Raw genomic sequence first — 12325 nt, 5'->3', positions numbered from 1 at the left:
GAGAAAGGGAAAAGTACATGCATGGGTAGAGGTGCTCCTTGTGAAATATTTTGTATGGCAATGAGTATCAAAATGAGGGGTAATGAGACCAGTGTAAGCAAAGACCTAATTTTCAGACACATTTAGCACTTCTTGGAAGGCCAATAAAATCACCATGGTGGTAATTACTGAGGCAGAAAAACGAGATGACTTCTCTTACTGAGGGAGGCACCTAAAAATCACAGACCATTAAACAGGTTTAAATAATGATTCTTGAGGTATTTTTGAACTTTTTAATGTGCACAGAAGTGGGAATACTTGTTTTCTGCAGTTGACCAGATGGTCCTGACTCATTTTGTCAGTCACAAGGCCAAAATAATTTTCACATTAAGAACAAAACCTTGAAGTCATAAGTCTCTCTCCAATATCTCTTGCTGAAGAATTTGTGAGCAGTCATTTGTTCCCTTACATCCTGCAAACTTTTTACTTCTGATCAATGCCTTCACTGTAAAAACCCTATTTCTGTTAACAGAGCTATGCACATGTAGCTCATTTATCTCTTTCTTTGCCAAAACATTCTGCAGAAGGCTCCAAAGTGTTGTTACAGTTTGCACGTGAAGGCAGTGATATACACAATGTTCTCAAGGAACAACCACCATAAATCTCAAACTCCGCGAGTTATGTCCAAGAGGTAGAGTGAAACAGAAGTGTCTATCCTTCTTTCATACCACTTCCTCATCATTCTATAAATACAGATACTGTACACAGACTAAAAGCATTCCAGTAATCAACCTATGAAGCAAGAAATTATAAAGCAGTGAAACAGGCACTTGGATGACTTTTGATAATTTTTAAGATATCAGCAGGTATATATGTAATGCGTCCTTAGTTTGTATACATGCTTTTGACTACCATTATTGTTTTTACATATATATCTATATGTTATACATATATATATGTGTGTGTATTTTTGTGTGTCCATATGTATAAAATATCAATAATGTAAATATTTATATAGGCAAAAGTCTATGCTTTTCAAGTTTCTAAGACAAATCTAAAACTAAAGTTCCATTCTTAGCCAGTCTTCTAATATGCAGCTAGGATTCTAAAACAGTGTAATAGTATACTATACGGTATAATACAGTACACATACTATGCAGTTTAATAGTTACAATCAGTTAATAAGATTAAAAAAATTTAATGTTTTAGTGCAATTCAACCAAACATTTGCCTTCTCAATGCAGATAAGAAATGCACAAATTATTGTTTAATGGAGACCAAAAGTATAGCTTGAATTATCTCAATTACTGCAGTTTTGGCGTACAAGCGGCTGTTAGAAAACCCCTGTAGAAATCTGCCAAGAGGAAAATAAGATACAATTACTTTCATTTGAAGTATAAACTTACATACCTTGGCCTCCGGAATGCTAAACCATATTGTTGGCAAGCCAGTCCCACAGTGGGAGTATAAACAATAGGCATGAATCTTTCAATGTCAGAACCCAGCACTTTATAGAAGAGCTTTTCATTTCGATCCTGAAGACTCATCAGCAGCATGTATCTGTGGAGAATTACATGTAATTAGACAGACATCGAGGGAACATATAAAGTAGATTAAGAAATTTATTTGTGTTTGGATAATTAAAATTACGTTTGTTCTATAATAGCCTCTCTCTTATTGAAAGTATTTAAATTCCTCCTAGTCTTAACAGCACAAATGTCTGAGACAGAAATCGTAACAAACTGGTTGAGACAGAGAACCTGAAGCCATCACAAAGTTGTCAAACTCTACATACTCAGGAAGTTGATCTCTCTCAGGTATAAAACGCTGTGCTGCAATTGAGGATTTGGTCTGTCAGAACCTTATCTGTGTGTATCAGTTGTTCCACTTGAAATGAGACCATCATTAAATATAACTTAAACAAGCTTACCCACTTGCCCTAAGAAAACAGAACCAAAACCAATAAACTTTGCATGCTCTTTCCTCGATAGATATTCATCTTAAATCCAGACTAATACTTCAAATAAATACTGAAAAATAAGGCTTTTGAAAACAAAGCATACACAAATGGCCTTTCATCCCTTCGGTCTATGTTTGACATGAAATCTGCAATGTTATATCTTCTTACTAAAACCAATCTTGAGGAAGTTCTATATTTATTTAAAAAGAAAACCAATGAGAAAAAAAAAGAATCATTAATGAGAGTGAAAAAAAATGCTCAGCTTAACCTACTTTTGATTACCATTACACTTACATTGAATAATTACATTACTGTGTCAAGATACCAATCAGGAAGCCAAATTGTAGTGCTGGGTGTGACAAGTGATATGAGTCTATGAGTGACTTCAAGTTATACCCGTTCACATAGTATGACTGTCACTTTGTGAACATTTAAAATTTAGGAATTTAGTGAGCTTAAACCTTACCTGTCTATTCACCAGTTTTAGCAATGCTAAGTATTGCTGTAAAAAATAAGTAGTCTTCTATACCAAGAGGCTTACACAAAATCTTTAACTTACCTATACAATTTATGTAGGGTTTGGGTTTTTTTTTTTTTAATTTGCAATGGATTACTATTACTTACACTCAAAAAGTTTAATATGCTCATCAATTTATTAAACAAGTGTTGAGGATACATATAGAACACATTCATTCCAAAAGCCTAGAGATTGTGTACTTAAATATCATTTCCATCAGCATAGTTAGACATCATATGCCCCAATAAAATGTAATTTATTCTTTAGAAGACGCAAATATAGTCAGGTAACCATCTGACAAAGAGCAGCTTAGTAAATCTGAATGTATTCCATTCAATCTCAACTGGCGTATCCCTGTAACAGGGGAGCACTTCTTTTGGGATCTGTTATGTAAGCCTTTAACAAGCACCATAAGCAAGGCAAGTGAAGCTGGTTTGGCAGTTGGTGACTGTAATGAGGTGACAGACATGAAGCAAAACAGTATCCCTGCCCTTGTGTCATGAAGGGTATTTTAGACCCTAAACAGATAAAGATCTAGAAACCAAAAGGTTGCAGTTGTTCTCTAAATACCATCACCATGAAGCAATCAGAACCACCTTCCATCATACACATTAGTTTTGAATGTTCTCCAAGGTTAAATTGTATCTTGCTCTTGTAGTTCTCAGCTACAAACATATACACATACATTCTAATTTGCTTTCATATTATTAATTTCCCTATAGCCTTTCATTTTCCCAGTATTATGATATAGCATATATTTCTATGTCCTTGAATTCTCAGAGCCTTTTCTTTATTAAATCCTTTCTCCTGAGGACAACTACCCCAACATTTATCTTGAAATACAAGTTCTTGCACATGTATTTGTGAATACACATGAAGACATTCCTCTTGTTTCCAGAGAACATTTAAAGTGATGTTAGAGAATATTATGCATATTTTTGGCCCCCACTCCGTACCAGACACTGCAAGCACCATGTGAGCCACAGCACCATTCCAAAGCATTTGTCAGTATTCCATTTTTTATCACTTTCTTTTAAAATGAGGTGCGGCTACTTAAGAGTATAAAATACCTTTTCATTATCCTTTCTTATTACCCAGATTAACCCTAGATTTCAAACAGGGTAAAGAAATCTTCTACAAAAGAAACTAAAAGCTTAGCAAAAGGCTTCCTCAGGGACTTCAAATGAAAAACCTGTTTGTTAAAACTCTGCACTTTGCTTTTACTGTCCTATAACCTTAAACTGGGGGTTTATTTGTATTTATATTCTTATTTGTATTTATCATGCCACTTTTATATTCATAATATACTAAAGAACTTGCAAAAGGAGTAACTGCATACTATTTATATTTTCAAATATTACGTACTTGATCAGATCCACATCAGTATAAGAAATATTATTATAAAGTGAAAAATATTTCTAGAGAAGTGCAATTTTTATCAGGAAGTTACTTTTCCAGTGGCAGGTAAATGTCTTCTTTCTCAGAATTGAAATTTGCTTAGTTAAGGGCATCAAATTTCTCAAAAATTCTTTCTAAAGGGAAAACCAAAAACGCCTCATACTCAATGTGGGGTTGTTTATAATGCATTAGACAAAAAAGTATGCATCTTTTAGCAACATCCAAGTATCCAGACAACTAAAAGCATGAAGTGCTTTTCAGCATTGTGTTTAGAAAATATATTTAAAAATTAGTATTTAATGGAATATCTTACTGAAGCCCACATTTAATTGAAAACATAATGAAAACAAGCAATAAAACAGTGAAAACAATCATTTGTGCTATAAAAAGGGAGAAAAATATTATTTGTCCTCAGACAAGGAGACTTGAATGAAGACTTCAGGGAAGAGTTTCAGAGGACAAAAACCAAGGTCTGGCAGGTCAGACAGAGGAGAGTGCCAAGCATTCAGATTTCAGTGTGTCATTCTCCCCCCCCTTGCCTTTGCTTCACCTAAGAATGTTTCATACTAGTCAGCTATTATGAAAGGAATGAAATACAGTAGCGACAGAAGGATATAAACCACATATCATCCAAAACCCAAAAGAAAACTGATATAACTACTGGAAAGTTACTGATGATTTCTTAGGATAACTGGCCCAACTATAACTTTACAAGGGAAAATGGAAAGGTGAAAACAGAACAAACCCCACGTTTTTTTTGCTCTTATCTTGAAAAATATGAGAGTAAATAAAGAATGTAAGAGGAAAGGCTATTATTTTTAACCCGTGTAAGACACTTAACTCTATTAGTCTGCATCATCACTATCTATATAAAAATTAATTAAAGAGAGGGAACTTCAAGAAAAAAACAAAGTAAGATGGCCTTCTCTGGAAGAGCGATTTGATGGCCCCTCTCCTAATGTTAACACATCCAGTATAACATTTTACAGCGTGACTCTTGAAAGAAAGAAAAGCTCAGGCAGAAGATGTCACCGTGCCAGGAGCAACAATTTCAGTATCAATACAGAGCAAGGAGAAAAACAATTAAAAACACACAGGGGAGAAAAAAAAAATAAATTACTTGCCGAATCCATCACAGCTTTTCCAAATTAAGTTAGAGGAATAGAATTTTTTCCTCTTATTGGTGTCCCTTTTGCCAAGCATACCAGGCAATTGATTTGCTGCTGTTCCACATTAATTCTGTGTATGAACTCTTGGTATTTCAGAGTACAATGATTTCATGCTACAAGTTCACAAAGGCATTTCAGCAGTGCCAAACCATGTCATGCCATGGTGCTAGCTATCAACTTAGCTTTATGAATTTACACACACCCTCCTTCCAAGCAAAACCAGGCCAATCCTGCCAATGTCAGATGCTGTCATACACAACATTTATGTTTAATCAGATGATACCCTTCTGTCTAAGGTCTTTGACAGCTTCCACTTCTACAATATTTAAATGTTTGTGCTTAATCTTTTGTATTTGGATGTAAAACACACAAGTATACATCTATTGCCAAGTTCTAGAAGGAAAACAGCAGCCTCCCTCCACCTCTTTTCAATCACTGTTTCTATGGGAGCAAAGACTATGCCAGATGCATACTGAAAGAAACATTGGGGGTTTTCCTGGAATTAGGACATTTACACTCAGTAGAAGACAAAAACTGCATGCTCTTATACAAGATTGTCCTTGAGCATCTGCCTTTCCAAGGGAGCACTTGAGATATCAAGTTCCAGTTAAAACAGGCCAAGCTTCTGACATTCCTCATCACTGAAGAGATCCAAGGAGTAATTGGATAGGATCACATTCACTCTTCTTTAAAATTCTTTGATACAAGTATAAATGTAGGAGACCAGAGTTCACATATTGGCTCAGGGACTGAGCTCACCACATGTAACGCACATGTTCTCCAAGCAGGCTCTTAATTGACATACTCCAACGAAATTGTCAGACACTTGACTTATAAACACACCTGCAAATCACATTTTGTACATGCAAATTTTTGCACACTCAATTCACAGAAGAATTTTATCTGTAAAGGAGCCCAAGATGTCAATGTTTACATTGTCTTAAAAAGAAGTATTTTCTTCACGTAAATGTTACCAAGTCTTTCCATCATAGGTCATATTTGTAGGCCTATACATGTAATAGAGTTTTTGTTTTGCTAAAAATAGAGAAAACATCACAGCTAAATAAAGCCCCAATAATACATGAGGAAAACATTTTTCTTATCAAAACACAGCATAGCATGAATAGTCAATTTAGATCTGCTAGGTGTTCAGATAGAGTATAAATATGAGATCTTAAAGAAAAAATTCTCTTTGGGGGGTACTTGTGGATTTATGTAATTTAATACTCCTAAGGGACAACCTGACCTAATTTACAGAATTTGCACTGATCCAAGATTATCCCTAAAAACTTATTTCTTAAGTGCTACAGCCTTGTGTTATAAAAGCACACACTAGCTCAGGTTGGATGTGACCTCTGGAGATTGCCTCAACTGCCCTGCTCAAAGCAGAGTCAGCTAGAACAGTTTGTCCAGGACCATGTTCAGCCAGGTTTTGAATATCTCCCATGGATGGAGATCCCACCACAGCTTCTCCAGCATTACAAATGAGGCCAAAATGTTTATTCACACTGTGAGGGGAAGGAGTAGATTCAAATACCAGGACCAAAAATTATAGCTGAGAAAGCACAGATACGTGTCACAGAATAAAAATGACATAAATAAACTGACAAAAAAATTTCACTTTTTTTACATGCTAATTACTGAAATATTATTTGAAGTATTCTGACTAGTGGACAAATTAGAGAGAAAAAAGCCTAACTTGTAACAGTTTCAAGCTATTCCAGTGAATGGAAGACTTGCTAGTTTTCTCAGTTGAACTGCATCACTAAAACCATATTAACAAGAATAATTTTGAACTGCAAAGCTGCACAGCACAATATAACCTTTATAATAAAGCAGGCATTATAATAAAAACTGGCTTCATAGTATAAAATGGCAAGCTGCAGTCTAATGCTCAAGACACATGGATGAAATAGCTTAATGTTAGCACTTCTGTTTCACAGATGTCTGGTCACAGGAGCAGGAAACAAATTTCTTCCTTACTCAACTGTGTATTTGGAAAAGAGAAAATGCCAAAGAAGATTCATAGGTGGGAAAGAATGACACTAAGTTTTTGTTTAATTAAGTATTTACATATCTTAAGGTTAACAGGGACAGTTTTGGAAAAATATTCTCTGAAGCAAATGACTTCTGGAAAACCTTTTGTTTGCATTTATTTGCAACCACACTATATTTCTTTAAAGTTTTGTATTGTTTGTGTCTATCATATATGGATTAGTTACACTTATAAAAATATTTCCTTCCCCACCCCCAACACAGACAGATTTCTCTTTCCCTTTTTTTTTTTGACATAATAAAGATAGCTGCAAAGTATTCCCACAATACTTGGAGACACTTATTTTTATTTCATTTTTCCCACTGCAATCAAAACTTCAGCATTCATTGTTTTATTGCGGTTCAAAAGGCACATCATTCCAAGTTTTAATATTCTGTCATTTAAAAGTGATAGATTAATTCTTTCTTCCTTTCTTGAAGAAATTTTTCATTGTGGCAAAAAGCCAATTGACTATCCACAATTTTTTGCTAAAAAATAATGAATTAAGATTTGGAAATACTGCTAATCTCCTTTTGACTGTTGAATAGCTAGACCTGTGAGTTCTATCTGCGATGTTTTAAGAAGCAGAAGTGTTTTTCTGCTATGACCTGAAGTAGGAGCAAATTTTTTTCCTACTTAAAACCCACATATAAAAATGGGGTAAAGGCTTCTTCAGTTCTGGTTTTCAAGTTATAGGTGAGGAGAAATTCCAGCAATTCAAGCTGAAACAAGCAGTTGGAACTGCCTTAAATGTCCTGAGACACACGAAACAACAAGCTGTATCATAAAGGGACTACCACAAGGCAGAGTTAAGGAGGAGATGAGGACAGAGGGACAGAGAAAGTTTTCTCCTATGGTAACATCAATAGCTGAATCAGGCGCCTTCATGAAATTTTACGCTTTCCTACATGCAGCAACTCAGACTCATAAACATTCTACTCTGGGAAGCTACTCCTCTGTAATAACTATAGTGGCCTTCCTGAGAGCACTGGAGAATAGCTAACCTACAAAAGACACCACAATTGCAAGCTCTTCACTTGCAAGGAAGACTGTCCTCATCCTATTCTGACTCCATAGAAAACAAAGGTTGTGGCAACTTTAGTTTATAAAAAAGCCTTGCCACCAACACATGGGTACCTAGAAGCCATATATTACATGGTGATAGAAAGACATTCTGTGACAGAGAAGAGCGAGGCTCACAAGGGAAAAATGAAGAAGCTGTTTTGTTCTAGAGCCTATAAAATACAATTTTTTAGGAAAAAAAAATAGTATTCATAAATATTTAAAGCCCTTCCCAGATTTTTTCCTTAAAAAAATATCAAAGCACAGCAATACTACGTTATGTTTTATAACATTTTACAAATTTACTGTGTTTTAATGCATATGTATCTATATGCATGTAAAGTCATTACTGACTTTTAGTTTCACATGAGTTCATTTGTTTCCAGTGACCTTTGTGTCATTTGGTTATCAAAGAAAATTTATGCGAACAGCTCGGGAAGATTACAATTTTAAAGCAGGAGTTGATTTTTTGAAGAAAACTTCCAGCAAAAATAGGTATTTAGCTTAACAATTCCCAATAATCAACAACCACAGCCTGAAAAAATATCCTAAAATTTCATCTGTACAACCACACACACAAAAAAAAAAAAGTAAGTGCCTTGTGAATCAGTAAGCAGGATAAAGTTTCATAGCCATACGTTACCTGTCTAGGTCACAAGTCAGCCTTTCAAAATTCTTAAGAATTGTATAAACCTGAGCATCTTGACCAAGAAAGCAAGGCGGCAATAATCCATGAATATTCAGTTGTTGCCTCTCCTCCAAGGTAAAAGCCATGCCCTGAAAAAACAAAAATAAAAACAAAAACCATGTATAGATGTACACAAGAGATAATTAATTTAAGAAAACCTCTGCAGCAAATCATAGCCTGGGTAGTCAGCATCATAAATTCTATTTAAAAGTAAACTAACTTTAAATTTATTATTTAAATTAATTTAAATTCTAAGAATTTAGAATTGTGTAATTATTTTGGGAAAAAGTGTCATTGAGCCAGAAGAAGACAGGCCTGTACAGATAGACTAACACCATTCCAGCACAGAACAAGTTAACGTCTCCTGACACCACAAGAGCACCACCTGCAAAACTGCTAAGTTACAACTGAAGAAGAAAGCAGCCATATATTCACTCCACTCATTTTCTGCTTTTAATGTTGTCTGTCTGTCTAAAACATCTCCAGAAATTACCCAAGCTACTGTAAGAAAGATGGTGCCTCTATAGCAGAAATGTGACTGTGGGCTGTTGAACACACCAGCATCGACCGCTCTGGCTCTGCTGCGGTAACTACAGCCAGGCAGGACTGACGGGCAGGATCAGACCTTTGACAGCTTTAGGGGATAAGAAAAAAATTCAGGAGTTTTTTCTATATATGAGTTAGGAAATGTATGCACTTCTTTCACACGATAAGCCCTGGCACAGACACTTCGCAGCTCTCCTTGGGCACCATTCCACCTCCACTGCTTCTGCTCCAGAGTCCATACTGGCTGATCTGCACGGATCTTTCTTAGGTTAACACCAGAACTCTCTGGATCTTTGCAATATGCTTATCATGTAGCTTAAACATATTCTAAAGCTCGTGTAGTAGAGGTTAGGTAGCATGTATTACTCTACCAAGAAGATGTCTCTGTGTGTATACACATAAAGAAGCTATTAGACAGATGCCAAATATTCAATTTCTATGATACAATTACATAAAAAATACTGTTTTGTGGTGGTGCACAGAACAAAAATATATTACAAAATCTTCCTGTATCTTACTAGTCTACATTTCTTACACCATTTCAAATCTAAATTTTGAACTGGTTATGTCACTGAGACTTGAAAAAAGTAGGAAAAAAGCCCTAAAGCAACCCCATCCCACTATCTGCTCTATAATGCCATCAATCAAGTTGTTACCTTAAGTGAAATGATGACTCAAAAAAAGGAAATATCTTATAACGAACACTTTACAAAACATCATACATTTCCAAAATGTGCTTTTCCTTCCCTAGACAAGAAATGAAGGGAAACCAAGTTTAATAAAGATCAGTAACTGTTTTGCTGTAGTTCTCCACACGTGTGAGATTTCAGAGGTTTCCAAGTGCGTACACAAAGGCCGCATTTCTTTCCCCTAATAAACTTTCTGTGACCAGAAATGTCATCAATGTCTGCAGCTGCTATCCCATCTTGAAAAACCATAGAAGAAGGAAGAATCAACAGTTCTCACAAGTTTATTCAGCGTTGATCCCTCTTATCTCCATTACACTTTTTTGGGCTTAAAAAACCCGTGTGTGCTTATGCACATTTCAGAATCAGGTCCAAGTGACTGCACTTCAGGGAGCTACACAGTTTTAATGAATCCTCTAGCGCTGGTAGTAAAGTGACAATCCAGTAATTCTCTGCAATTTTCCTTTCCCCTGTTTCCATTAGTCAAATGGAATGAAAAAAAAAAAAAAACAACCTCAATGTCTGTGTTTGGCTTTACATTAGGAATAAAATACGGACTTTAATTACTATAATAGGGTTTCCCTACTGGAAAATTTATTTTATTTTAAAACAAACACATGTGTTACATCTTGCCAAATGCCTTTTTTAAAAAGTACTTCATCTTGAAATAACGTATTTTCCATTTATTACTACATCTTTATAGTAAGTGTTAATTTCTTTGGTTCATTACTACAAAAAATCAGCACCCACCCACACCCTCTAGGATTTATATGGTTAGAAAATCCTTTACTTGAAGATCCCTCTTTGGCATGGATATTATGAATTTTTCAAATTTCTAAGATGAAACTTTAATTCTGTTCTTCGCCTCTCAGATTCCATATTTGCTCAGAAGAAAAAATTATCATTAAAATATATCACCTTATAATTTAATAAGAGAAGGCCATTTTTATTCAATCAGTCCTATCCTAATGCATCTTCTTACAATAGGAAAGACTTCAACCATGTAGGATTTACAGTTTATATCTAGATTTCTTGCACTAGCCTCAGATTTTCTTTTCTACCAAAAAAAAAATCTTTTTTTTTTTTTTTTCCTTTTTGAAGTGCTGTTTCCCAGCCATCCAGCAGAGAGGGCTCTAGGTCCAGCTTGGTATACACACTCCTTTCCTTTCCAGAGAGGCATATTTTTTATCCACACCTGGATGGGACAGACTTCTGTCATCTAGCATCCAAACTATGATAAACACTGTGGGTATTTTTATTCTGTAGCTTGTATTATACATAATTTTTTAAAGAAGAAGAACAGTAATGACAATCTAAAAGCAGCATAAGGGTAAGAGATCACAATGATAAATATTAACCTCTGCCTAATTAGTTTTGATTTATTCACTGCTTTATGCATCATATACATCATAGAGATGACAAGTATAGTTATTATCAACCCACCCAGTTAAGAGTTTGCAATTCTTCCAGAGTTGTGTTTCATATGTTTCATTATATACTCTGGTTTGCTTTTGGTAAAACCAAGTTGTTCTTCATCCACCTCATCACCTCCCTTCTCACAGACCTTTTGGTCAAATATTTAGATTGGTGTTTTTTTACTGCTCCTTAGGCATAAATACCCTCTCAGACACTCAGTTGTACATGAAAAGCTCTGAGTTTTCAAAAAATTGAACTCATTGCAAATACATGTAATTTGCAATTTGTCTCTCCATTTGTAATGTTGTGAAGTTTTGTAATTGTGGCAGTGATTTCTATTACTGCACATCATTCAGTATTCTTTCATTATTTAATATCTATCAGCTTATCAACTCCACTCTTGATTATCTGTCCTTTGCTCATAATCTCTAATCCCCCAAAGCCCCTCACGTACAATGTTGTTCCAGCGCAGTTACACATACATCAATACCCTTCTCCAGTTGTAGTACTGACAAACCACATAACAGAACAAACAACACAGCATCATCTTGTATCAGACAGCTTTTTGCACTGGCTTTCGACCGAATTTTCAAGCAGTGCTTGAAAAGACAGAGAGCACATTCAAAATACTTCAAGAGCTGTCTCAGCCTCTATTCACAGTCAACAGAGACAAATTTTCTCTCTTAATACAAACTAGATTGCACTGACATAGTTTTTCTTCAGATGGAATATCTGAAGCCCATATAATTGCCAGGTTTAATAAAGATCAGTAACTGTTTTGCTGTAGTTCTCCACACGTGTGAGATTTCATAGGTTTCCAAGTGCGTACACAAAGGCACTCTCTAGAAAAGAGTCTGTACTAAAGCAAT

At 35.3% G+C, this 12325-nt stretch overlaps 1 protein-coding gene across 2 annotated transcripts in view; it reads right to left on the bottom strand.

The window, feature by feature from the left end:
• Positions 1-12325, bottom strand: part of ME1 (malic enzyme 1) — a 160624-nt gene that overhangs the window by 111865 nt on the left and 36434 nt on the right. For both annotated transcript variants that reach the window (XM_040058897.2, XM_040058896.2), the window contains exons 2-3: positions 8764-8897; positions 1390-1539 (exon numbers count right to left, since the gene is read on the bottom strand). In XM_040058897.2, coding sequence (XP_039914831.1) covers positions 1390-1539; positions 8764-8897 — 284 coding nt within the window. The remainder of the gene's footprint in view (positions 1-1389; positions 1540-8763; positions 8898-12325) is intronic.

This window comes from Hirundo rustica, chromosome 3 (genome assembly GCF_015227805.2).
Source record: "Hirundo rustica isolate bHirRus1 chromosome 3, bHirRus1.pri.v3, whole genome shotgun sequence".
NCBI classification, from domain to species: domain Eukaryota; kingdom Metazoa; phylum Chordata; class Aves; order Passeriformes; family Hirundinidae; genus Hirundo; species Hirundo rustica.
This window is presented reverse-complemented; position numbering and strand designations above follow the sequence as displayed.